This window comes from Acomys russatus, chromosome 14 (genome assembly GCF_903995435.1).
Source record: "Acomys russatus chromosome 14, mAcoRus1.1, whole genome shotgun sequence".
NCBI classification, from domain to species: domain Eukaryota; kingdom Metazoa; phylum Chordata; class Mammalia; order Rodentia; family Muridae; genus Acomys; species Acomys russatus.
In genome coordinates, this window is record NC_067150.1 from 35,407,556 (window position 1) to 35,434,697 (window position 27,142).

A 27,142-nucleotide genomic window follows, 5' to 3' on the forward strand; every position below is an offset into this window, starting at 1 on the left:
TGTAGCCACCCCAGTAGCCATATAACGCCAGGTATAGTGCCTCTCACTTGAGTAGCCGGATTGTCCACATTTCCCCAAGGATTGGAGGTGGGGACCTTGGCTTTGGACAGGGGCAGGAACTGTATTTAGGTTGGGGTCCCCACAAAGGACATGTGTTGGAGACTAGGAAGCAGGCAGGTGCTTTGGACACTTGTGGTAAGGAAGGAAGCTGCTTGGCTTGAGCATGCCAAGAGTCTAAGAAGCCTAAAATCATAGCTGTTTGTGCAGCAAGGAGGATTTGCTGGCATGAGGAAGTTCCCAAGAGAAATTCTGAGAAGAGCTTTAGCCAAGCACAGTTGAGAGGCAGATGTGGCCAGGGTGAGTACCTAGCAGATGCCCAGGCAATTTCAACTGATGCCATGGTGTTGTCCCCACAGCCAAACCCACCAACTGGATTGAGGGCACCCAGGCAGTGCTCCGAGCCAGGAAGGGACAAGATGACAAGGTCCTGGTGGCCACCTGCACCTCAGCCAATGGGAAGCCTCCTAGTGTGGTGTCCTGGGAAACACGGCTAAAAGGCGAGGCCGAGTACCAGGAAATTCGGAACCCCAATGGTACAGTGACAGTCATCAGCCGTTACCGCTTGGTGCCCAGCAGGGAAGCCCACCGGAAGTCCCTGGCCTGCATCGTCAACTATCACTTGGACCGCTTCAGGGAGAGCCTTACACTCAACGTGCAGTGTGAGCCAGGGCCAGGGGCCCTTCCCACCCATTGCCTACCTGCCCTCCTCTTCTGTCCGTGGTCTCCCCGCTACCTTCTCTTCCAAGATGCTGCAGTCTCCTGTCCTTTTCCTCTGTAACTTCCTATCTCCTTCTAACCTTTCCCAAGCCTTGCTGCGCCTGCTGAGGTCCTGTAATGCCACCCTGCCCTCCTAGCTGCTCCCACGTCCTCAGCGTCTCCCTGACCTCACCCTCTTCCAACATTCTCCCTTGCCTCACAGATGAACCTGAGGTGACCATTGAGGGCTTTGACGGCAACTGGTACCTGCAGCGGACAGACGTGAAGCTTACGTGCAAAGCAGATGCCAACCCTCCAGCCACTGAGTACCACTGGACCACGTGAGTGCTGTAGGCTGGCCCATCCCCTGAAAATACCACTTGTTAACTGCCCACCTTCAAGGGGTAGGGAGGATTAGAATCTAGGCTCATATTTTTCCATGGGCAGTGGTTTAAGAGACCCCACACACACACACACACACACACACACACATGCACACACGTACTAACTATGATCATGCACCTCTGCATTTGAGTGCTTGGGTTAGTTTGTTATGCTGCCGGGCAGGGGCTTCTCTCACAACCTGCTTCCCTTCCCTCACTAATAAAAGAAGATTGTCATTTTCCTTTGGTGACTCATCCTGAGTCATCCCACCCCGGCCCCCATTATTTATTTTTATCAAGGTATCCCTTGGGAAGCTGATGTTCTGGAACACCCTAGTCTTTCTTTGTTCCTTGTGCTTGCCAGTCAGTTCTGTAGCCGGAGTGGCTGCTGGCTTAGCTGAAGGACTAGTGAACAAGGGAAGGATGAAGGTCTTCTGTACTTGGCGAGCCCCCAGGAGGGTCCCCACATGGAAATGTCTCGAGACATGCCTAGCAATGAGAAGGAGCTCAAAGGCTTGCCCCTCTGATTAGCTTCTCCAGATGCACGTGGCCCCAGTGGCCCCCACTAGGTGAGAGCTAGGGTCAGAGCCCAGGTGTCTCTGTTATCAACCCACTACTAAGGAGACGGAGGACCAAGCGGACCCAGGAGCAGCAGCACAAGCACTCTGCTACAGCCTGCAGACCCAGCTGGCTCTCGCTCTGCTGCTTCCTAGCTGTGTGTCCTTGGCCTTGGATCTCGGGTTTCATCTGTTACGTGGGAGTGGTACCCACCTGCCTTGAATGTGGTTTAGTGGTGTGATGATCAAACACGAACTGCCAGGCGTGGTGGCCCAAGTCCTGTCATCTTAGCAATAGAAAGGCCCGGATAGGATTGCTGCAAGTTCAGAGCCAACCTGGGCTCTGAAAAACCCTGTGTCCAAAAAAACAAAACAATCCCCCCCCCCCCCGACCCAAAAAAACCCAAACCCTTAAGCTACTGAATAATAGAAAACTGTGAGATGCACAAGGTTGTTGTTGTTACTATTTCCCCCATCCCAAACAGAGCCTAATATACACTCAAAGAAAGAGCTGACAGACAGCACCTGAGCCAAGTGGATTCCTCCCCCTTCCCCCCCCCCCACCCCCAGGGGCTGCTTCTTGGGACTGAAGAGTCATAACCCTTCACTGTGTCTCCCAATACCTACAGGTTGAATGGCTCTCTCCCCAAAGGTGTGGAGGCCCAGAACAGAACCCTCTTCTTCCGGGGTCCCATCAACTACAGCCTAGCAGGAACCTACATCTGTGAGGCCACCAACCCCATTGGTACCCGCTCAGGCCAGGTGGAGGTCAATATCACAGGTAGGAATCTTCAGCTTCCCCTGCCGCCCCCCCGTCCTAAGGTTCCTCTATAGCTGCACCCGCTCCTTACTTCGCATCGTGGGAAATTTGTTCTCCACCCCTCCCCTAACCACCACTTGCTTCTCTGGAGTCCAGGCCATGATTCTTTTCTTTGCCATCTCTCTCTTTGCTTTATGGAGGGAGCTAAAGGGTACAGTCAGAGTGACCCTCATTGAGAGAGGGGCAGCAATGGCATTTAGGGGCTACAACTGAGCTCTTGGCACCAGGGAGTCATGCTGGCTTGGTGGGGCAGGTCTACAGATAGAGTGCATGTCCTTTTCCAGGTTCTGCAGGTGGAGATGAGAAAACCTGCAGGGCTGCAGGTGGAGGCTCGCCTCAAGCAGAACACAAGGCGGAGGCTGGAGTGAGCATACACCCTAAATGCACTGGATACATATGTCTCAGGACTGTTTTTCACCCAGATCTTTACATGAGAGGGTGAACCAGTCGTCGGGGGAGGGTTATGATGCTCCTCAGGGAGACTTCACCTGGGACATGACCTGAGCAGGCCTCATCTGTAAAATGGGGGTAGTGTGACCTGCCTTGAAGGGAGGGCTGTTGTCCAATGACACATAATGTAGGTCATGTAACCTAGCACAACTCGGTCTGTCAGTCAGTGGCCAGGGCTCCGTGATTATTGCCGTGGCCTCCATCATTATCACTGTCATTAACAAGAGCATCAAAACAAATGCACGCAGGAGTAAATCGCCACTGAGCTTCACAAGGGGGAACTCTCTTTCGTATCAAGCCTAAGCTGCCTGCAGGGTGAGAAAGTGACACAGTGAACCCCTGAAAACAGGAAGGGACATCCATTCCTCTGCCACCAAAGGAGACAGACAGGATGTACTATGTGCAGAGTAACCTTTGGCTTCTGGGAGACTAGCCAATGGTAGGAGTTCTAGCTAAGACGCAGGTTTTGGGGAGCCCTGAGGATTTGCTGGCTCTGGGCCTCTGTCTCAAGAAGATGAGGCATCCTCTGTGCGTGCACCCCAGACATTCATCTGCAGGATGAGCAGCGGGAGCTATCCAGGGACTGCACTGACCTGTCCTTGCTGCTCTCCCGTCACCTAGGAACAAGAAGGTGTGGTCACTTATGATTTTCTTCAACTCCCTGCCCCTGACTCTGGGACTGTTTATAGGAGCAGAGGTGCCAGGTTTGGAGCTTGGTAATAGCCCAGGTGACCGGCCAGGATAGGGTTTGGGAATTCCTATAGGGTAACAGACAAGCAGAAGAGGACTGCCACACACTTCCCCCTTCTGGAACAAGATGAGCCTTATAGGGAGAGTTCTTTGCCTCTCGGAGTCTGAGCTTCCCAGTCTGTGGTGTAGAGAGAGTCAAATCTAAGCCTCAGTCTCCATATGACCAGGTGGTACTCCCTCCAGCAGGATCGCCAACGCCATCACAGCATCCCACTCTGGGAGATGGCTGACTGGAAATTTGGAGGAAATAAGGAGCCCAAAGGCCATCTATCTTTCTCATTGATGCTGCTTCTCAGGGTGAGACGAGTGACCAGAGACTCTGCTAGGGCAAGTATAACCAGCCTCAGAGCCACAGATAGCAGGAGCATGCCATCCTCCTTTCTCTCAAAGTCCAGGGGCAAAGGCAATGGCCACAAGGAAGGGGCCATGGGGGCTCAGATCCAGGAGCAGAAAGGAGGAAAAGAAAAAAAGAAACTAGCCACAAGGAGGAAGCTGCCATGGGTACCCAGGACCTTCTGTGGGACCCGTGGTCAGGTCATGGAGGTGGTGTGTGCTCCGAGGACAGGTTTTCCTAAAGCCACCTAGAGCTCCAATTGGAAAGGGGGTCATACCCAGGGCTCTGTTGCTTGCAAATCAATTAGCCGGGAGCTAAGAGACAAAAAAAGCATGGCATCCCTTGATCTCCTGATAGGCTCAGGAGCTGTGGTCAGCCCTGCCGGAAGCAGCTTTCAGCCTTTCTGAAGGATTCAGCTGGATGTCCTAAGCTTTTCCCGTGCTGTTCATTCTCTTAAGTGGCAGGCGACCTCATGGCTCTATCCCCCCACACCAGCAAGTGCCCTCTGCATCCCTTGGGACTACCCCAAGGGGGCATAGCTGGGCTCTGTGCTCCCAGCCTCACTGGTCTAAAGGCAATGCATGAGTAAGAGGGATAAATGGAAATTTAATATTTCATTGTGGCCATCCTTTCAGGTAATAGCTTTGCCCTGGGCACATCTAGAGAGAAGAATGAAGAGCAGCTGGGGTAGGCGGCGGGGGTGGGGGGGGCATGGGTAAGGGGAGGCGCTGGAACAGCAGTGATGGTGGGCACGAGAGCCTCTGGAAGGCTCACAGTGGAGCAGCATAGAGGTGCTGGGGGTTTGACTATGTCCAGGTGGCTGCATGGTGGCACCAGGACACCAGCTAGGGCCTGTCATAGTGAACGACTCCTAGTGTGAAATGGGCCCAAGCTGTGGCCATAAGGATGAGAAAGCTGAGCAGACGACCCGGTGGACTTTGTGGAGGCCGTTCACAGTGTCTGGCCGCTCCAAGGATCCCATTTGCAAGGCCCTTGTGCTGAGAAGCAGTTCCAGAGTGCTGGGTCAGTGGTCCTACAACACAGTAGACAGAGTGCCTTCCCTCTTCCACAAGGGCTGACACCAAGGGGGGTGGGGGGTGAGGAAGAGGTCTAGGGTATGGCCTTGACCAAATAGGGTATAGCTTCTGCCACTAAAGGTGTTAGAAGGAAAGTGGCGGATTGGCCTCTTGCCACTCCCATGAGTAGGGAGGGAAGCTACTCAAGTTCACTGTGTCTGTCCCAGCTCTTACTTGTGGGAAGTCTGGCCTCATCCCATGAGCATGCCAGTCAGGCCAGTTCTTTGGACCAAAGATGGGTAGGCCTTCACGGGGAGTGTCTCTGCGAGTGTGCGTGCCCAGACATGAGTGTGGGTGTGTTCTTCTGTAAGTGTGGGTGAGCCGGTGTGAGCAGGCAAGCCACCATCTGCGTGCTGAGTGTGCAAATGGAAGCCTGGGGCTCTGCTGAGGGCAAATGTACCTGTTTCCGAACAAGCAAATGGCAGTATGTTTGGGAGTCTGAGAATGCAGCTGCGTCCATACCTCTGGGAGTTCCTCCTGCAACTTGCAGTAGTCCTGTCAGACAATGGAGGAATTACAGCAGCAGCAGCTGCTTCAGCAAGGCTTCTCAGGGTATGACCCCAGGCCTTCCCACTCTCCCTGTGGCTGGCCCCGCTGCATGCTGGGAAATGTAGTTCTCACAATTTCCTGGCCTGATCTCATGTAGGTCATTTCCTGCCTGCCAAAACATTGTGTATTGGTTGCGGGAGCAAGCCCAAACATCGTCTTTGACCCTAGACCCTAGTTCCAGACCGTAAAACCTAACTCCAGTTCACCTCAGGTCCATCCAAAGCCCCACCACCACCTCCCTACTGAGCCACCCATTTTAATCTGGGAACTGGAAACCCAGAATGAGAAGTTTCATTGCTCTGAGGGCCACTTTGTAAGAGGATGTGAGAGGGACCCATTGGACCCCCCCTCCCCGCAGCAGAAGCAAAGAAGCAAAGGACCCCAGTGCTCAGCTCCGCCCTCTCCACGCAGCTGTGGCCCCTGTGGTTCTGCTTCTGGCACAGAAGGAGGCTGTGGCTGGCTGTGACAAATGGAGGGGTAGAGGAGAGGGACAAGATGCCTCCCTTCTTGCCCTCTCTGCACATGAATTAAGTTCCCATAACTATCTCTTCCATCTGTCTCCCTCGCTTGGTGCCTTTGGCATCAAAACTAACTAGCCCTCTTGTTCTACACAGACCTGACCTTAGCGTAGTCAAAATAACGTGGGTTCCCTTTAGTCCCAAAAGATCCCCCATGAACTTTAAACCTCATTAGAGCTTAGGAAAAAACATTAAGTAAAGGACCCTAGTGAGAAGGTCAGAGGTAGAAAAGCAACTATAAGCCGGGGGAGGGGGGTTGGCGCACGCCTTTAATCCCAGCACTCGGGAGGCAGAGGCAGGCGGATTGCTGTGAGTTCGAGGCCAGCCTGGTCTACAAAGAGAGTCCAGGATAGTCAAGGCTACACAGAGGAACCCTGTCTCGAAAAAACAAAAAAACAAAAAAAAAAAAGAAAGAAAGAAAGAAAAGCAACTATAACCACTTTACTCCTACCCCAGCTCCTGTAAAATGAGGTCCCCAGTATGTCCCAGGGCCACTTTATCTGTGGAGCAAATGCTTGCTCTGCCTGACACAGCATGAGAGCGTGTATCTTTTTTCTCAACAAGGATTTCTTTGCCATGGGATCTAGACATTCAGGATAAATCAGTGAGCAAAACAGACCAAACTCCATCCGTGTGAAGCTTATGGGTTCCCGAAGGTGATACAGACAAAAGGACAGTGAGAAAGGAGGTCACTGTGTTGAGGATGAGGGACTTGTACATTGCAATTTTAAGTTATGGTGGATGAGGAAAGTGCCCGTGAAGAGGAGGTGACATTCACGCCAAGCCCTGAAGGAGGTGATGGCGGGAAGCTCCAGGCCATGACAGAGCACCCTCCCTCGGCCTGCAGAAAAGCAGGACAAGATGGCGTCGGAGGTTAGAGCAGGGTGCAGGCCATGGAGAACATTGTAGGCTCTGTGTGTGGCTTTAGCCTTCTCTGAGAGTAAAACAGAGTCATCAGGGGCTCTGGGCAGGGTAGCAATGGGATGTGACCTACACTCTAATGGGCTCTTGCTGGCTGCTGTAGCAAATATGGCATATAGAAGTCAGGGGAGGAGAGCAGTTGGGTGTCGATAGCCATAAATAGTCCAGGTGAGAGATGGTGGTGTCGTGAGCGTGGTTGGGACGGAATGGCGAGAAGCAGTTGGATTCTAGATTTATTTCAAAATATAATTTACAGAGTAGTTTGGGACACCAAGCATTCTCATCAGACAGATGATACAGCAAACCCTGTCACTCTGTGATTAGTGGGGTCAGAAAATCCAATCTAGCTGAGTTAAATGTAAGAGCATGGTATTTTTCATTGGTTCTTTGCCGGGAAAGCAGGAAAGTAACCGAGGTGCAACTTAACGTTCTGCGCGGCAGCCATGCTGCAGTGGCCCCGGAGGACAGGGAGCCATTTCCCTCAGCCCTTTCCTTATTCTGAATTAAAGGAGAACCAGGACCAACTGTGTTTAATCCTAATTTGTGTTTATTAGCAATAAACACGTGATTAGTAAATCTGGATCTGAAATTGTTTAAAAGAGAGCAAAGGGCGCAAGCCATTGGTCCATATAAAGTCTACAGAGGAAAAAAGTTAAATGTGAGATACAGATGAGAAGCTTCAGGGGTCTGTTTGTGGTTAGAGACTCACTTGAAGCGGGGTCTGTATTCTCAGCTACTTGGGAAGCTGAGGCTAGAGGATCAGCGGTTCAAGGCCAGCCTGAGAAACTTAGTGATACCCTATCTCAAAACATAAAATGAATGAGAATTAAAAATATAGCCTGATGGTAGAGCATAGGCTCTATGCTAAATCCTTAATAACACACACACACACACACACACACACACACACACACACACACACACACACACACACACACACACACACCAGAACCCACTTAGATAGCAAGCATAACATATTAATCAGCTTTCAATGTAAAAAGAGGAAAGGTTTGCACATCTTTACTCCCAGAACTCGGGAGGCAGAGGCAGGCAGATCTCTGTGGATCTGTGGGTTCAGGGCCAGTCTGGTCTACATAGTGAGTTCCAAGATAGCCCGGGCTACATAGTAAGATACTTGTCAAAGGGTGTCAGGGTCAGGGTGGGGGGTTCATTCTAGCTCACAGTTTCAAAAGTTGCCATCTATGACTGTTTGACTGTTGCTTTCGGGCCTATGAAGAATATGAGGTAGAATGACTCATTCACCCTATGGAAGCCAGCTAACAGATATGGGACAGGCTCCCCATAGCCCCTTCAAGGACACACCCCTCAAGTGACTGGACCTCCTCCCACTAGGCTCCAGCTCTAAAGGTACCCCCACCTTCCAGTAGTGCTATGAGCTAGCAACCATGTCTTTAGCACCTGGGCCTTTGGTGGGGACAGTTTTCCAAATCATAGCAGTCAGTGATGAAGGCGCGTGGTAGGAGGCTGGCAGGCCAGGTTCCAAGTCCCAGCAGGCCTTGGGGAGTTGCTGCTGGTCTCTGAGATAACAGTGGTCATGTCTCTCCTATGGAAGCTAATCTGCTGACTGGGTGAGACAACTAAGAGGGTAGAGACCCAGTGAAGGTGTGAGGCCCAAGAATATTCTACAACGACAAAACCCAGAGAGAAACAATAGGGTAATAGAAGAGTCAAGGTGGACAAATGCTGGTGGAGTGGGAGCCCCAGGGAAGGACCGGTGAGTGCAGAGAATGACAGAGGAGGACAGACAGCCATGCTGGAACAGGAAGGATTTGAGTTAGTAGTCCGAGAAGTTTCTGTAGCCCCAAGTGTTAGTTCCCTGGGATGGTCCTGTGAGCAGGAAAATGAGGTCAGGCTTCAGGAAGCTGGGAAGTACTCCGTGTCCTGTATATGTCCCTTAGTCCAGAGGATGGGAGAAGGTGAAGGGCTCCAGTGTGTCATCTAAGCCAACGTTTCTCCACGTGTTTGTCCCGCTGTTGTCACTGAGATCTGAGTGAATGGGTCAAGGTTCCATGAGGTACAGATTGGGAAACTGTATTCCAGAGACCTTCAGAGGTACAGTTCTGCAGGTGAGTAAGAACTATGTAGACCAGGCTGGCCTTGAACCCACAGAGATCTGCCTGCCTCTGCCTCCCGAGTACTGGAGATAAAGACGTGCAAACTTTTCTTCTTTTTCTTTTCTTTGTTTCTTGTTGTTGTTGTTTTGTTCTGTTTTTCCCGAGACAGGGTCTCTCAGTGTTAGCCTTGGCTGTCCTGGACTGGCTTTGTAGACCAGGCTGGCCTCAAACTCACAGCAATCCCCCTGCCTCTGCCTCCCGAGTGCTGGGATTAAAGGTGTGTGCCACCATACCCAACCCCACCTTTCCTCTTTTTAAGTTTATTGTCTCAAGTATTTTATGACAGTAGCAGAAAGCTGATTGATACATTATGCCTGCTATGTAAGTGGGTTCTGGTGTGTGTGTGTGTGTGTGTGTGTGTGTGTGTGTGTGTGTGTGTGTGTGTGTGTTTTGGGAAGCCAGGAGGACCACAGTTAAGCCATGAAATGGAGAAAGCCTCTACTGGGACCGCTGGAGAAAGACCTCCAGTGCAGGTGGTTACAGAGCATTGAAAGGGAAAACCAGAGACCCAGGGCTCCTGTCTCAGCAGGCTAAGGGCACAGTTCAGAAGCTGCAGGCTGGCCCTTCCCTCTGGACACCTCGCTTACTATTTTGGCCTCTCTGAGTCCATACCAGCCTCCAAGAAACCTTGTGCGAAGTGCATGTCTCAGTATTCTCCTACACCCCTAAGCACCCCATCATCAGCTCCCTCGATGTCTGCCTGCTGCTGCAACTCCAAGCATGTCATTTAGCTCTGCAGTGGCTAAAGAGAAAGACACTTGGGGAATATTTGCTAACTGAATAAGGAAGTAGACAGGGGAAGAGGATTGGCCAGGAGTGGTGGCTCAGAACCTCAACACCCGGAAGGCTGAGATAGGAAGATCTCAAGTTCAAAGCCAGCCTGGGCTAGTGAGACCTTGTTGCAAAACCAACCAAGCAAAAAAAGGCTTGGAGGCAGAGATAGAGGACAGGACCTGAAGACTCGGGTGAGAGTGGGGGAGCAAGCTGAGAGTACAGATAAGTAAGGCGCTTCCTCTCTAAATCAGTGAGCAGATGAGCTTGAGGCTGCTCCCATGGAGTGCTGCAGTAAAGACACATATCAGTAAACATTTATGGACCTTCACTCTGTGACCTACACTGAGGACACAGTGGTGACAAGTAGAGAGCTGAACCCTCTGGCCCTGAGCTTCTCTCCACCAGCTCCAGGCTCAGGAGCATCTGGGTGGCCACAGCTCAACCATGTGACCTCAGGCAAGGTCAGGCAAGGCCCCACCCCCTTTCAGGAGGCCCCTGAGTTTTCATTAGCCCTTCCAGCCTGAGCCACAGGAAAGCCTCTCCCCCATTCAGAACCTCTGCCCTGCTCCCGCCTGCCTGCCAACAGCACCCCACACACTCACATGGGGCCCATGGGAGGAGTGTGATTCCGATGGAGTGAGTGATGCTGAATCAGGCAGTGAGCTGGTTGCAGCAGGCTCCCAGGAGCAGACACATGGGCCCAGACAGATCCAGCACCTTGGCCGTGGCCCTCCTGGGCCAGGCTGGAGAGAGGACTGGACAGCAAGCAGCCTTCCAGGCTTGCCCCAGCTCCTTGCCAAGGCCAGCCATGGTCTCCAGTGCCACCCTGTGGTAGTGCTGGGAACACACATGCCCTGGGACCTCTTGGCCTCTGGCCTGGCCTGGCCTGGAAAGAAAGGAAAGGAAAGAAAGACAACAGGGTTGACAAAAAGCAACCCACTTCTTCCTCCCACCCTCTCCTGGTCTTTTTTCCCCCACCGTTGTTGCCTTTTTATTTCTACTCTATTTGTATTATTGACTTTTCTTTCTTTTTTTTTCTTTCTTTTTTTCTTTTTCTTTCTTTCTTTTTTTTTTTTTTTTTTTTTTTTTTTTTTTTGACAGTCTTGCTCTATAACCCAATCTGGCCTTGAACTTATAGCAGTCCTCTTGCCTTAGTCTTTCACATCCTGAAATTACAAGTATGAGCCGTTACACCTGGCTCCAGCTGCCCTCGTTATCACCATACCTTTATGCTCACATGTGTTGTGCCTGGCAAGGCCTGTGGGCCATCAGACATGCTTTTGAGTGTGTATGTTCCTGATCTGTAACACGCATGTGGGCCTCTACAACCCCTTTCTGCCTGTCCCTGCTCTGTACCTACAATCTGTCACTTTGGGTGGTCCAATCTTGTGGCCCAAGCTGGCAATCCCAGCAGGTCTCCACCTTGCCCTTGCAGGGCCAAACCACAACCAAGAGTCACAGCCCTGGCTTGTAGCACATTGACAGGCAATTGACACTCATAAGGTGTCTACAGAGCCAAAACTTGGGAACCTATTTTCTGTGTGTCCTGAAGGCAAAAGAAATTAGTCCTGGAATACCTCCTAGGCTCCTGGTGTTGGGGCAGTCACTTCTACATGTCAGGCAAAACGACACTGGTGACATGTGCACAGGATTTATATGTTGAAAATAGTTTGATATCTAATTGGCTCAGTGGCCTTGGGTAAGTTAAGCTCCCTAACTGTCTTCTGCACTGAATAGACGTGAACAGCAGACCACTCTTGGAGAGTGGTGACAGTGGGGGACCATGGTGGGATAGGACAGGATTGGTAATACCTCCAAGCATGGTCAGGATGGAAGGCTGGGTGCTATGGGTACATTAGCTGCTTCTCTCCTCTTGCCTGCCTTATTCTAGCTATACTGAAATCCCCTAATGCTGCAGCTGACTTGACCTAAGGAAGTGGTGCACTAAGGGGCCTCTAGAACCAGGACTGCTCAAACCTAGGGTGTGGACATCCTGTCCTGGGCTTTTCCCTCCCCTGTCTCCCTAAACCTCTGCTGACTTCCGAAGAGCAGACATTGACACTATCCCCTCCATCTCTTTTCCTCACCCAGAATTCCCCTACACCCCGTCTCCTGAACACGGGCGGCGCGCGGGGCAGATGCCCACGGCCATCATTGGGGGCGTGGCAGGAAGTGTCCTGCTGGTGCTGATTGTGGTTGGAGGGATCGTGGTGGCCCTGCGCCGGCGCCGGCACACCTTCAAGGGTGACTACAGCACCAAGAAGCATGTATATGGCAACGGCTACAGCAAGGCAGGAATCCCCCAGCATCACCCGCCCATGGCACAGAACCTGCAGTACCCCGATGACTCGGATGATGAAAAGAAGGCTGGTCCACTGGGTGGGAGCAGCTACGAGGAGGAAGAAGAGGAGGAGGGTGGTGGAGGAAGCGAACGCAAGGTGGGCGGCCCCCACCCCAAATATGACGAGGACGCCAAACGGCCCTACTTCACTGTGGATGAGGCTGAGGCCCGTCAGGGCGGCTATGGGGACCGGACTCTGGGCTACCAGTATGACCCTGAACAGCTGGACTTAGCTGAGAACATGGTTTCTCAGAACGACGGGTCTTTCATTTCCAAGAAAGAGTGGTATGTGTAGCCCCGCCTTCTGGAGCCTCTGTCTGTGCCCACTTCTCCTTGGCCCCTACCCGCACGCCCCCTGCCCACCCCCACAGCCCACCACTGCCCCAGGAGCTCGACAGAGACTTGACCAGCTGCCCTAAACCAGCCCCAAACTCCTGGGGAGCCAGGGGAGCTCAGGGCAGACCCCACTTGGCTTTGTTTTTGTTTTTGTTTTTAAATTTCCTCCCTCACCAACCCTCCCCAATGGTGTTGTGTTCGACCGTGGCTTTGGTGTTACCCTATCTTTCCTTTAAGGACCCCTTCCACTGCCCTCTGTGTAGGGAGCCCTGTTCTTGTCTTGTGTACTTGGGCACCCCTCCAGGGTTTGGGGAGCCAGTCCTCTCCCACCCCCACCCCCAACACTGGAATTTGTTTGTTTTCTTTATTGGGGATGGAGGGCAAAGGGAGCTTCAAGATGAAGCCCACCCTCACCCCTACCCCATATGCTGCTCTTCTTCCCAGAGAGAAGTACCCCAATCTCCCCCACTAAGCTGATGCTACCAGTGCACCTAAGAGGTTTTTAGGTATACACGGGAGTCTTGTCTGTGAAATAATGATGCTGGGGCCCTGGGCAGTGTGTTTTCCTAGTGAGGGTGGTTTTACGTTTTCTTCCTTCTGACCTACAAAGTGGAGTTGGCCTAGCTCTCATATATCCCTCCCGTTCAACCCCGAGTCCGTTCTCTACACAGTGGGTGACCCCAGGTGGGCTCTACCCTATATGCCTCTGCCAACACGTGCACACATATCCATGCACACACCCCTGGGTCGATGCCAATCTCCCCCTCCCCCCAGCGCTCTCACGCCCTGCCCAGGCTCAACACTGCCCCAGGCCGAAACTTCTGCTCCAGCTCTTAGCCTCCCCGCCCCCCCACCGCCCCCTCAGGAAGAGATCGGCCCACAGAAGCATCCAGAGACAGCTAGGGTGAACCACCCAGCTGCTGCCACTCTTAAGATTTCAGTATAGCTCCAACGATTCCTTACAGTGTGCACGTTTCTCAGATTTCTCCTTATCTGTCAAATGCTAGCAACACTTGACTCTTCTGGAAAGTCGGGGCTGGGATCCTAGGAAGGCGTTTGAGGCAAAGAAGTGTTTACATGGAGAAGGCGGCCTGGTGGAAGCTCTGCAAACACAATCTGGTAGGCCGAAGGGGGACTGCTAGCGTCTCGTACAGCAAGGCCAGCGTGGATGTCACTGGTCTCAAAGAAAGTGCAGGGGCACCAGGGAGCCTGCTACTTGCCCATGGTCTGATTCCCTGCTCAATTTCTCCTGGTGCCATGCTGAGATGAGGGGGGAAACCTTTGCATGCAGACTCCCTCTTTGAATGGGACTCTGGCTTCTTCGGCCATTTGGGGCTAGGCCTTCCCTTGAGTCCCTTGGAGAAAGGCCTCCTCCCAGCCCTCAGTCCCCAAGCTCAAAGTGCCTCAGTTTCTCCATCTGTGCCCCCAGATTCCCCACATTCTAAATGGGCATGCCTATGCCCTGGGGTCAGCAAAGTGGGCTGCAAGAGCCCTAGCTAGGGCCTGCCTACCAGGATTTCAGCTAACTCAGCCCAAGGTGGACACTCTCTGAGGGATAGCAAATATCAGGAAGCGGGAGGCAGCCCATTCTGTGCCCCACGGGCACTGACCCACCCCTGCCATAGGCTTCCTAAGGGAGCCCCAGCCCTCACCCCCCTCCCCTCCCTGGTGCTGCTATTGAATTCCCAGTCCAAGCGCCATCAGGGCTCCCCTCAGCCCACCTGCTGGGGCCCTTTTTGTCAGGCTGCCACTGCCCTAGTCCCAGCCCAGGCCGCCCAGTAGCCACGTAGCAGAAGTCTGAAGCCATGCCGGCCCTGTGGCGGCTCTCCCCTCTTGGCACTGGGGGACACTGGATCGGGTGAAGTTTGGGCAAGAAGTTAGAAAATGGAAGAGCTGGGCTGCTTCTCCCAGCAGTATTACTGTCCCTCCCATGTCACATCACTCCCCTGCTCCTCATGCTACTCTGGCCCCTCTGCTTGGTCCCCTTCCCTGAAGGCAGGAGGCAGAACCCTGACTGCCCCATAGACGCATTTCTGCCCCTATGGAACCATAAGACTGAAAGGACTCGCCCTCCTGCCTCTCTTACCTTTCACTGTCAACCCCTCTTCCTTATTTTGTGATGGACTGAGGAGGCCCTGGGCCCGGACAAGCACCCAAGCTCCCCTTTAGATACCTGCACGCCTTTCCCCCAAGCAAAGCACAATTTAAAGGGTCCATGCAGCAGGATCCAGGGTCCCAGCCGTGGCATCACTTCCAGGCAGCTGCTACCTGGGCTAAAAGAGGGCATGAGGCAGGGGTCAGTAGGTAGGCCTAAGGAGGCGGGGCTTTCTTTGCCCTGTGTTTGGGGGGCAGTGGACACAGCTGACAGTGCCCAGTGCCACAGAGAGGAGGGCATTCCACTTCACCTCCATGCCCCCCAACACAGCTGAGCTTCTGCCATACTGCAGAGAATAAACTCCGTGTGTTAACTGCCAAGGCCTCTCCGGTTGTTGTCCCTCCTTCTCCTGTCACCCTCCACTGCTCCCGAGTTCCGGTTTCCCTTCAGATTTTGATATTGTTCTGATGTGCAACAACTGCCTGAGCCTTTTTACCAGAAAGACCTGGAAAACACCAGTACATAGTCAGCGAACAGCATCCCGCTACCCACGGACACACGCCTTCCACAGACCAAGCATGGGCGGGCGTGCAGGCAGGCATGTGCACAAGTACACACAGGAGGAGCAAGAAGCCCGCTTATTAATTAGCTCAGGCCCAAGACAGGTGGACAGGGGCCCAAGGCCTGGAAAGGTGCCCTCTCTGCCAGCTCACCCCTGTGTGCCCCAGTCACTGGTGCAATAACTTCTGCCATCCTCCAAGGTGGGAGAATCAGGACTCATGTCAGGTGGGTGGGGCCACTCCCCTGAGCCCAGCAGGACACTGCATTCCCTTTCCTGGGAGGAGGAGGGTGCTCCCAGGCCTCTGGGGGTCCTGGTAGAGACTTCCCCAAGCCTGACTGTCAACTGAAACCCTCTCCTGGTGAGGGCAGGTGGCTCAAGCTGACCTGGGCCAGAGACACTCAGAGGTGTAGGACCTGGCCTCACCCATGCTGCTTTCTGACCCTGGCTATAAGGAAAGGGTTGGGGGAGGGGTGACTTTTTTTTTTTTTTTTTAACAAATGGAAACAAAATCCAGGAGAAGCTGCCACCCTCACCTCTTGAGTGTGACTAGCTTCCTTTGCGTCAGTTTCTTCGTCACTGTTTTCCTCTTTGGTCCTGGGGACAGCCCAGCAGATCCTGGTCCTGACCCGGAAGTTGGGGGGGGAGGGGGTTACCCCACCCCCTTTTACTTGTATTAAAAAAAAAAAAAGATGGGTTGAAAATGTACTGAGAAAAAAAATGTACTTTTTTATAAATAAAGCGTTTAAAACAAGACTGTTTGCCTCATGTCACTGCGATGGTGTATGAGCGAAGCTGGAGAAGACGCGCCCAGCCAGACCTCAGGGAGGACAAAGGAGCAGTGCAGATAACCAGAGCATCCCATTCTATGACAGGGACTTACTGAGTGAGGTGCCCCACTGGCCCACCTTGCAGGCATCCCGGTTGAGTGCCTGCAGGCCACAATGGAGCTATCCTTCCATGAGAAGATGTGAGCTGTGCAGGGCACAGAGGGTTGGCTGGCTTTTGTCTGCTGGCCAGAGCCAAGGCATGTGGGGGTTTGGGGCTGGGGGGGGGGGGGATCAAGAAAGAGATGACAGAAGTACACAGCTGAGGAAGGCCTGCTCTAGCTAGAGCCAGAGCTCTTCTATCAGTCACCACCCCTCCCCGGGGTTGGTCCCCTCTTGCCCATTTCCTTGGAGTCCTGTTTCTCCCTGCCAGGTCCCCTGTGGCTCTGAGAAGAAGGAACCCCACCCTCACAGTGGAGCACCTGCTGTGTTCGACAGCTCCCTGGAGACAAGCGAAGGGCTCTTTCCTTTGCTCTTCCATTCTAAGGATGCAGCCCCATCTCCCAGCAGCTCTCCCTGGTCCCAGCCTTACCCCTTCTCTCCCAGGGGGGCTGGTTGTGGGGAGCTCTTCTGGATTCTCCATTCCCTCCTCCCCTCCCCGCCCTCCCCAATGCCAGCACCATCTGCTTCCCATCTCCTGGGCTGGAATGCAGGACAAATTGATCCTGAGGGTGGGAGGACAGGGGGCTCCAGGGACTGCCCCCTCCTCACCCCTGGTGGCATCTCTTTTCACCAAGATCCACACCATAGAGCTTTGGGCTCTAGCGGGGAGGGGCAGGGACCACAGAAGCTAAGGGGGCAGCTTAGAAGACAGCTCTCAGGTCCACTAGGAACAAGGCCACCTCCTCCCCACCTAAGATTAGGGCAGTACAGAAAGGCAGAATCCAGCATGGAAAAGGAGCCCGCAGCTGTTGGCAGCTGGCTGAGCCCCTCACTGCAAGGTTAAACCAAGGCGCCCAGGACAGACAGAGCTGTGTTTTGGTGTTGATACTGGAATGAGATGCAAATTGGTTGTCTAAGCGGTTATTTCCTCAGTTTTTCGGGCTGTCTGTTTAAGTTAATTTTTAATTTGTGCGAGCAATAAATGCTTAATTACATTATTAATATATTGGAAGAGAGCAGTGGACAGAACATCCTAATTGGCATTTAACTAGAGCGTTCCGGCAAATTAGCCAAGACTTTCTCGGCTTCGAGGAAGGAGGGCAAGCCAATTAGTCTCAGGCACAGCCTCTGTGGGTGGAGCTTTGCCCTGGAGAAGCCAGACCCATACCTTCCCCAGACCTGAGGATACCAGCATCTACACTAGGCTTCCTAGTTGAATAAGGGCTTAGGAGAAATGTCATGCTAGTTAGGCCATGGGTCCTCCATCTGTCTAAACCCAAAACCTTTGGCCAGTCTGTCAGCCAGACAGAGCAGAGTACACAGGTTGGATGGCCCAAGGCAGAAGACCCTGCCTGAGCAGGGCTAAGTCTACCTCCTGCGTGCCACCTTTGCCCACTCCCAGATGGTACCCTGTCCCCTAGAGGCAGTCTCCTGCTGCAGATGACTAAGGGAATAAACTTGATCACGAATTCTTTCACTTAGGTCACATTTTGGGTCACTGGAGGCCAGGCTAGTATTCTGTGATTATCCTGCTCCAAGAATTCAGAGCACCAAGGACCCTAGATTCCAAATTAGCCATTGGCTTCCTGGCTAAGGGCTATTAGCTGCAATAGGATGAGAAGTGCTCATTTGTCTGAAAGAGTGTGACGTGACCTTGACCTTGTATATGTAAGGGCTCTGTAGATACTGCTGGGTCACAAGTACTCTGAGCACACTTCAGACTTTAGTATCTTACATTATTTGTTCCAAAGTGACCGTGCCAGTCCAACCCCCTCACTCTGTCTGTGAAGTGCTGAAGTTAAGAGAAGAAACTAGGGATGAACCCAGATATAACCCCTAAGTGTACGCTGAGCTTGTTCCTGGGCAGGGCCACCTCTGAGAGTGGAGAATGGAAGTTGGGTGTCCAAAAACTTTGGGGAAGGAAAAACAAGTTTGTGTTGGACAAATAAATAAATAAATAAATAAATAAACAAATAACCAACAACAATACAAGCCCCCAGTGGAACATAAATAAGATAGGCAAGTAGGAGCTGCACTGAGCATTGAGTAGGGTTGCCAGTCAGATTAGACTCACTGAGGAACACATCCTGGGAAAGATTTAAAATAATGAGTTGATTTGAAATGAGAGGACCAGGCGATGGTGGTACACACCTTTAATCCCAGTGCTTGAGAGACAGAGGCAGGCAGATATGAGTTCAAGGCCAGCCTGGTTTACAAAGATGGATGGATGATAGATAGATAGATAGATAGATAGATAGATAGATAGATAGATAGATAGATAGATGTGAATGGTAGGACAGTGGGCGGAAGAAGGCCTCTGACAGCTGGAATAAGCACCAGCTGGACTCTGCTTCTGCAAACACCTCTGTACCTGCCTCCATGTCCAGCAGCCTCCAGGAAACAGTCCTGGAATTCGAACTTGGTGCTGCCTTCCACGGTCCTCAAGCCCCTGTTTTCTCCCGTTGGTCAATAAACTTGATGACAGCCATGCTCAGATCTTTTGGGGGTTGCCGTCTCACTCCTCATCTCTATCACCAACTCCTGGATAACAGAGGCATTGTCCTCTGTTTCTCTCCCTCTGACAACCATTCCTCCCCAAATATGCGTTCCCCACTCACACACTCCACACCCCATACCCTGCCCCACCTCTAGCCGCATCATATCCAGCCCACCCTGAACTCTAGGCTAAGACTAGCACAGGAATTGTTATGTCTGCCTTGAGAACCAACACAATAGCACCGTCTACATGCATACAACACAAGCTCCACTGAGCAGAGTCAATCCAGAATTGCCCAATGCAGTCATTACTTGCCCTGTTGCTATGACAAAATAGCTGGCCCAAGCAACTTAAGGAAGAAAGCTTATTCTGATGACTGTTTGACAGTGTGGTCCATCTCGGTCAAGAAGTCATAGCATCAGGATCTCGTGGGCTGATGGCATGATGTCCACAGTCAGGAGTCTCTATTCAGGAGTGAGTATTCATGCTCAACTCCCCTTTTCCACTCAGTCTGCAACCTGAGCCCAGGGAATGGTGTTGCCCACATTTTGGGACGGATCCTCCTAACTCAATTAACCTAATCTAGATAATCCCTCAGAGGTCTGCCAAGAGATTTGTTTCCATGGTGACTCTAGATCTTATCAAGGTGGCAATCAAGATGGACCACCACAGCTGAGGTTTTAAAACACCCGAGCCTTGTCCCAGGCAGATAAAAGTAGAACCCTGGAGCTTGGGAGCTTTTAACTAGCTACCCAGGAGAGTTAAAAAAAAAAAAAGAAAAGAAAAAAAAACAGTCAAATTCAAGACCTCCAGCGTGAAGTTGAGAGAGAACATTCTCAGGTGTCAATCATGAAGAAGAGGAGGGTCCCAAGATAGGAGCACGGCTAAGCACAAGGGTGCTAAAACTCAGGAAGCTGGGGTAGGATTGTAAGTTCAAGGCAAGCCTCGAATAGAAAGCAATACCCTAATTAAGGGGAGGGAGGGAGGGAAGAGAGGGAGAAGAGGAGCTACCTATTGGCTAATAACAAGTGCAGTATCTTGAAACATCAAAGTAGATGGGTCGTTGGGTGACATGGCATAATAGTGCACATAGGGCTTAGGTGACAAGTAAGACTATTTATTGTCATTGTTAACCACCCTCCTCATCATCCTCGAAGACATAATGTCCTGGATGATGATGCCTTTCACAGAGGCCACCAACTGGAGGCAAGTAGGGGGCCAGAGGATAGCCGTAGCTGTACGCAGCTGTTGACATGTTACGTCACTCCTGGATGTGGAGGCTTTGGGCATTTTCCAGAAGAGAAAGGAAGTTCCATAGGCCCTCTGTGAGTGAAGAGTCTTGGTCCATGGTGCTGACAGAAGTGAATGTGCTTCAAGAAGGAAGTTGATGGTTCCCCTATGGCCCTGTTAGAGAATCGAGAAAGGACCCTCATGTTAAGAGAGAGAAAGAGGTGGCAGTGCTTATAGCTGTCAGCCCTTTTCCTGCCTGAGGACTAGGCCCAAAGGTCCTGAGAAGCATGTATTCCACAGTGAATGAAAACTTTGAGGGGATAGATGTTTCAGATGTCCTCGCTGCTGAAGAATCTAGCTCGTCTTGGTTAGCTTCCTATTGCTGTAGTAAAGCACAGTGCCCAAATGCAACCCAGGGAGGAAAGAGTTTATGCACTCACACGTCCACATCATAGTCCATCGTCTACGGACGTCAGGGCAGAACTCAGGCAGGAACCTTGAGACAGGAGCTGAAGCAGAAGCCATGGAGGAATGCTACTTACTGACTTGTTCCCCCAAATCCTGCTCGGCCTGCTTTCTTAACATCCAGGGACTACTACCTGCCCATGGGTGAACCGCTCACAATAGGCCATCCCTACCACATCAATCATTAATTTTTTAAAAAATGCATCACAAATGGGCAATATGGTAGGGGCATTCTCTTAATTGAGATTACTTCTTCCCAAATAACTCTAACTTGTGTCAAGTTGACATAAAACTAGGCAGCGCATAAGCTCTTTTGCATCTTTACCACCTCCCTAGAATGCTCTGGCTCAGGAAGAGCCAGCCCATCACCTGCAAGCCAAGGAGCCACACAAGCTGCCTTCCTCACTGGACTGATGAGTGTCTCCCTCATCCCCGGCACTAAGGGAAGAGGGACATACAATAGGTGGCTCCGTAGAATTAAAGACTAATAGAATTTGTCAAAGGGACAGTCAAAAGAGACCTTTTGGATCACACAGGCTAACCTCTTCCAAGGCAGGGCTATCCTCCGAGCATCTGATAGATGTCTCTGTTGACAGATTAGCTTAGCTCCCAGGTAACCCTGCCTTTGCAGCGCTGCTCTGGTCTTCAGGGGAAAAAAAATTGCCTTCCCAGGTGTTGTTCACTGATCTGGGTACATAGAATAACTCAACCTGCTTCCTAGTAGAGCCCTTTGGATATTAGGAGACAGTCACTGTTAACCTACTTCTCCCTGACCTGAACAGTAATCATCAGGCCACTGAGCACCACAACGGTGAGGCACCTGCCCTTGGGAGTCAGGCAAGGCTGTGCTTACATCTTGGTGCAATTGGTCAGAAACTCTGGGAAAGCATGATCTCAAGGACGGTACAGGGCCAGCACTCAAGCTGGCATCACCCAGCCCCAGTCACCTCTGGACTACAGGTGATAATGAGGTGTCAGAGTGGGTTCATCCACTGTAACAAACAGACCACTCTACCTTGGGACTGCAGAGAGTGTGAGAGGGGGGCTGTGTATAAGGGCAGGGGCTCTCTGGGACCCTGAAATTACTCCAAAAACATAAAGTCAACTTTTGACAAGCCCCCAGTTCCAGTGTTCCCTGGGGGAACAAAACCACCTCCCTCTCATCCTCATAGGCATAGATGAGATGTTGTTACCTGCAGCTGTCTGACCAGGAAAAGATGAAGGTGCAGGGGTGGGAACTGTGTGTCCCCCCTGATGCTGTCCCACCCACTCTTGTACAGTGGGCACAGCCAAAGCAGCTGACTTCAGAGTGATGGCGTGGAATACAGAAGGGCTCGATCCAAATGCAAACAACCTCCTTGTCAAGTATTCAACATATATTCCTGGACAGATGGGAGGGATGCCCAGTCAGGTTTAGCCAAGAAGATATCCTTTCCTACTATAATTTTTACTATTATGTGTCTCCCTAATGAGGGATCAGCCATGAAAAACTATCAGGACACTTGTCAAACCATAACTGAGAGGCCAACTCTGCACTGTACAAGCTGTGGTGACCGCTGCCCTCTTAGTATTCACTCCCTGCTCTGCAGCATCCCACCTCCCAGCTCGGTGTAGTAGCTGACATGGGTAGCCTTAGCTAGCCTCTCCATACTGGTTTCCTTTCATTAGCCGGGCACTGGGACCAACTGCAGAAACAAAATACTATGTTTATTTCAGAGCAAAGACTTCTGGCTGCCCTCCCAAGTTTCATCGGTAGATATGGGAGCCCTGGGCTGTAGTTCATGATGGAGCCCTTGCCTGGCATGAAGAAGGCCTTGGGTTTGATCCCAAGGACTGCAAAATAATTAATTAAAAAAGAATTAGGAGCCCAGAGTGGTGATGCACACCTTTAATTCCAGCACTCAGGAGGCAGAGGCAGGCGGATCTCTGTGAGTTCAAGGCCAGCCTGGTCTACAAAGTGAGTCTAGGACAGCCAGGGCTGTTACACAGAGAAACTCTGCCTCAAAAAACAAAAACAAAAACAAAAAAAGAAAGAAAGAAAAGACGAACAAAACAAACAAACAAAAAAATCCCAGGAGAAGCAAGTGGATAGGTCTCAACTTTGGTCTTCGGTTTGTTTTACTTATCAGAACTCTGCATAAGAGTTTGTCAATTGTAATTTCTTAAACTTCCTCATTTTCCAAGGGTAAAGTGTTCAGACTATCATGGTCTAGTGCCATATACACACACACCAGCTCTCCATCAAGACAGTACCTCCCACACCACATCTCCAGGTAAGACCTTCATCTGGAGCCATGGGGTGTACGTATGTCGTGTGAGTGTGTGTGTGTGTGTGTGTGTGTGTGTGTGTGTGTGTGTGTGTGTCTGTATGTGTGTGTCTGTGTCTGTGTGTCTGTGTGTGTGCAGAAGCACATATGTGCCTATACCGTGGAATGTATGTAGGGTCAGTAGACAGTTTGCAGGAGTCAGTTCTTTTCTGGTGTTTGTTTCCTCATTACATATTGTTCCTGGGGTGGGGGTGGGGCTACAAGGTACTTATTCTGTGGACAGTGGTCACCTGTGTGAGATGACCACTTATCCCGTTGCTATCCATGTTCTATGTAACTGTGGAAGCCATTGCAATTGTATCTGCTGATACCTATCTGAAAGTGGATTAGAGACCGATGCACCTGAGTTGTTTATGGGCAAATCCTGCTAGCATCATGCATGTTCTGGTGGCCCTACTGCCTTACACACTTGCTGTGATCTCCTTTTACTTTTAGTCATCTTAGCAAGAACCTAGTGGTGTCTTGTTGTGGCTTTAATTTGCATTTTTTCTGATAGCTACTGGTGTTTTGAGTTGGTTTTCATGTCTATAAATGATTTGTGCTTTCAAAAGGGTTCAATAATAAGAAAATTAAAAAAGTTTGGCATCCACTTGTTACCCCAATGCTGCAGAGACAGGCAGGAACATCCTTGTGGATTGCTGCCCAGACAGTCTAGCCAAATCAGCGAGCGACCCTGTCTCCCAACATAAAGTAGAGAATGACAAAGGATGATACCCAGTGCCCACATCTAGCCTCCAAACACATGTGCACACACATTGAACAGAGAGAGAGAGAGAGTGAGTGAGAGAGAGAGAGACAGACAGACAGACAGAAACACAGACAGAAACACAGACAGAGAGAGGGGAGAGCAGAGAGAGAGTTTGGAGGTCTGTTGACACATGTTCTCCAGAGCTCAGAAGGGGAGATTGGTACCTGTCCATCTGGGCATATTGGAGTCTTCTTAGGGACCTAGGAAGTACTGGGAGCCAGAGGAGGATGGAAATGATGAGTACCCTTGCGGAGGGGCTATCCTAGAGAGGAAGGAAACACCAGCAGTAAAAAATTTGATGGCTGGAGTGACTGGCTGGCATGAGGTGTTAATGGTGCCACCTTGGCCACAGCAGGTGGAATTTGCTGAGAAACCTTCTTCTGCCCACCATGGCTGACTCCCAAGTAACTCAGAGTTCCTGGGGGGGGGGGGGGTGGGGTAGCAAAAGGAAGGCAGGGGACAGGGAGGGACACTTCATGTTTCTTCTCCAGTGACTATCAGGAATTGCCGGGGAAGAGCATCGGTTATAACTGGACCCCAGGGGAGAGCACTGGAGAGGGCTGGGCTGAAAACCAGGGCTAGGTCTCCTCCTCTACTTTGCCACATCTCACCAAGTAAGCTCTCTGATTCCACGATGGGACTGAGCAGGATATGGTCCCTCTCTGGGTGTAAAACAAAGAGCTGGAGACATGGGAGCACGCCAGCTTCCTCTGAGATGCTTCTGCAAACAAAGCTCCAGGGCCAGGACAGCGAGTCCCCAAGCTCTTGCCGCCTGGCAGTGATGAATGGCCATGCCCCATTCCATGCCCTCTGTCTAATTCAGTGGATGCTGAGACCAGGTGCCTGGGGTGATAGTGGCAGGAGGTTTGCAGAGGAATCTGGTCTGCAGCAGCAGCAGTGGGGTGGGGGGGAGGACAGCCCAGTCACACTGCTTGACCCACCTCATCAGTGACAGGTCCCCCCTCTGCCTTCCACTGCAGAGAAATGAAGGCTCTTCTCTAAAACAAAAAGTATCCAAGCCCCCTCCATGACAAGATGAGCAGAGAAGCCCTTCCTACAGGGAAGACTACAGCGGGCGAGGCTTCCCCTGCCATAGCCGAGGCAGGGACAGACCCCCAAGGAGACTGTGCCTTTACTCTGTCGCCAGAGATTTCTTCTCTGTTTACTGGAGGAAGAAGCAGGGCTTAAGTAATGAAAAGTAGATTCCCTTACTTGAAATGCTTTGGGGAGACGTCCCCAAGCCCTGTGGAATGGAGAGTACTCAGCTGGTTGGTACTGGCCTTCCCGGAGGCTCCAGGATAGGGAATGCACCAGGGCCCAACTAACTAGGAAAGCTCACACTCCCCTAGCACTGCCATCAGCCCTTCTCAGTGGTCAAGGGCTATTCCCAAAGCCTAAGCCACTGGTGTTCTGTCCTGTGCCCTATTCCTTTGTCCTCAAATCTCAACACCTGAAAATCCCCAGCAGAAGATCTGTTGTCTAGCTTCTAATGAAATCCCTTGATCTCATTAGAGGATTAAGTCCAGGACTTCCCCCCCCCCCACCCCATCCCTCCGTATAGCAAAATTCACAGAGGCGCTAGCTCCTTGCATAAAACTGTGCAGGGGTCACACAGAACCCGCACAACCCTCCTGCATACCTCAGGTCATCTTTGGATTACTTGAAACACTGGTTATGGTTAAGTGACATGTAAATAGTTGTCATGGTCCATTGTTTCAAGAAGAATGACAAGGAAAAGAGACAACATATGTTCGGTACAGAGATGCTCTTAGTTTTCCACCTCTGAGACAAAATACGTGAGAGAAACTTAATGAACGAAAGGTTTCTTGTGGCTCCCAGTTTCAGACTTTCCACCTGTTCTGTGTCTAGACCGGTGTGAGAGAGACCAAATATGGTGGAGGGAGGCTGCTCACTTCCTGGCAGTCAGGAAGCTCAGGGTGGTCACACTGTATCTTTTCAGGGCACAGCCCAGTGACCCACTTCCTCTAGGCAAGCCACAGCTCCTGTCAGCCCATTGAGGTGTGATACACTTGCCTCTCCATAGCACCAGGGAGCAGATCTTCAAAAGGAGTCGACGGAGGGAACATGTCCAAGCCAAAGCACCTAGCCCAGACCTCACAACCCTTCCCCTTTACCCAGATGGGAGTCCCCCTGACATAGCCCGGCAAAGACCACGCTGCTAAAGAGTCAGGCCTCTATCTTCTCACTGCCTCTCCACTTTTCCCAGTTTGGGTCCTTGTTCCTAAGTCATGGAGGTTCTCTGAAAACAGCTGGGGAAGAAACAGGAGTTGACAGAGGAGGGGGACCATGGTGTCCAGTTGAGTAAGGGATGGCCATGTGACACAAATGGCTTCCCATGCCCTCCTCACTTGGCTGGGACATTCCCCACCCTCCAAGAAGCCGAGGGTCAGGTCCCTGCAGGGCAAGGTCCCCACCAGGAAGATAGTTCCTCCTCCCCCAGGAATGTGCATGAAATCCCAGTAACTCTCTCCAGCTGGGCTTAAAGTTGGAGGAGCTCAGCTTAAGTTGCATCTTTTCTCCTAATGACAACTCAAGGTGCAAAGGTTGAGTAGGAGGAGCTAGGGAGCCTAGCGACACTGGAGAGACCCTTCCAGGTTAGAGGAACATCATAGGCATCGTGGAAAGTGACTGTCCTCAACACACTACACACACAGACACAGATACACACACACACACACACACACACACACACGTACAGGCATGCACCCACACATGCACGCTTACAAAGGCATTTATAATGATCTCTTTATGAGTGGATCATAAGACTAAAGAAAGCTAAGGGGAGGAGAAAGACTAGCATGAATCTTTTCCTGAGGAGCCCTACGAGAAAAAAAAAAATGCTTGTCAATAACATGTCCAGGCACTGTACTAACGCTTCAAACATGTGTTATGTGACTAACCCTGAATAGTATGTGCCACTGTTCCCGCCTTCCAGATGAAAAGCTGGTACTTGGAGGTTTTGAGTGACTTACTAGGAAAGTGGGTAACTTAAGGCTGAGCTGCCTGACTCCCTTGCAGAGACACTGAGAGCTAGAGGCAGATGGAAAGGGGGACTCAGGCAGGATCCTCCTTCACGCTACCCAGAGCACTGTGCCAAGAATCAGGACTCCTTGGTTCCTCTCTCGTCTCCACCAGCAACGTGACCTTAGCAGTGCCACGAACTTTCTCTGAGCCTCCGTTCCCGAGCTCTTTGCAGAGATTAAACAGTGGAGATGTCAAATAAGATCATGCAAGTACAAGCACATAAAAGACACGACTGATACGATTCAGTGCCATGGAGGATTTGGCTGAGGGTGCCACTTCTGTCAGATTCTGTTTCCAAGCCAGGCATTGTGGTATGCACATGCGATCAGCATTTGGGAGATAGAGACAGGATGATCAGGGCTCCAAGGTCATCATGAGTTCAAGATCAGCCTGGGCTTCATACAACCCTGTCCCAAGACATCCAAAAAAAAAGGAAAAGGAGGAGGAGAAGGGGGAGGGGAGAGAGGAGGAGCCAGAGAGAGATGGTACTAATATGTCCATTATCTTCACTCCCATCATCACCACCACCACAACCAGCAGCAGCAGG

The 27,142-nt window shown here is 51.4% G+C and overlaps 1 protein-coding gene across 1 annotated transcript in view; it reads left to right on the forward strand.

Annotated features, from left to right (window-relative positions):
- Window positions 1–13,469, forward strand: part of Nectin1 (nectin cell adhesion molecule 1) — a 60,658-nt gene extending 47,189 nt beyond the window's left edge. The window contains exons 3-6 of the mRNA XM_051156262.1: window positions 417–719; window positions 980–1,097; window positions 2,326–2,477; window positions 12,115–13,469. Coding sequence (XP_051012219.1) covers window positions 417–719; window positions 980–1,097; window positions 2,326–2,477; window positions 12,115–12,659 — 1,118 coding nt within the window. The 3' untranslated portion in view covers window positions 12,660–13,469. The remainder of the gene's footprint in view (window positions 1–416; window positions 720–979; window positions 1,098–2,325; window positions 2,478–12,114) is intronic.
- The last annotated feature ends 13,673 nt before the right edge of the window (window positions 13,470–27,142 follow it).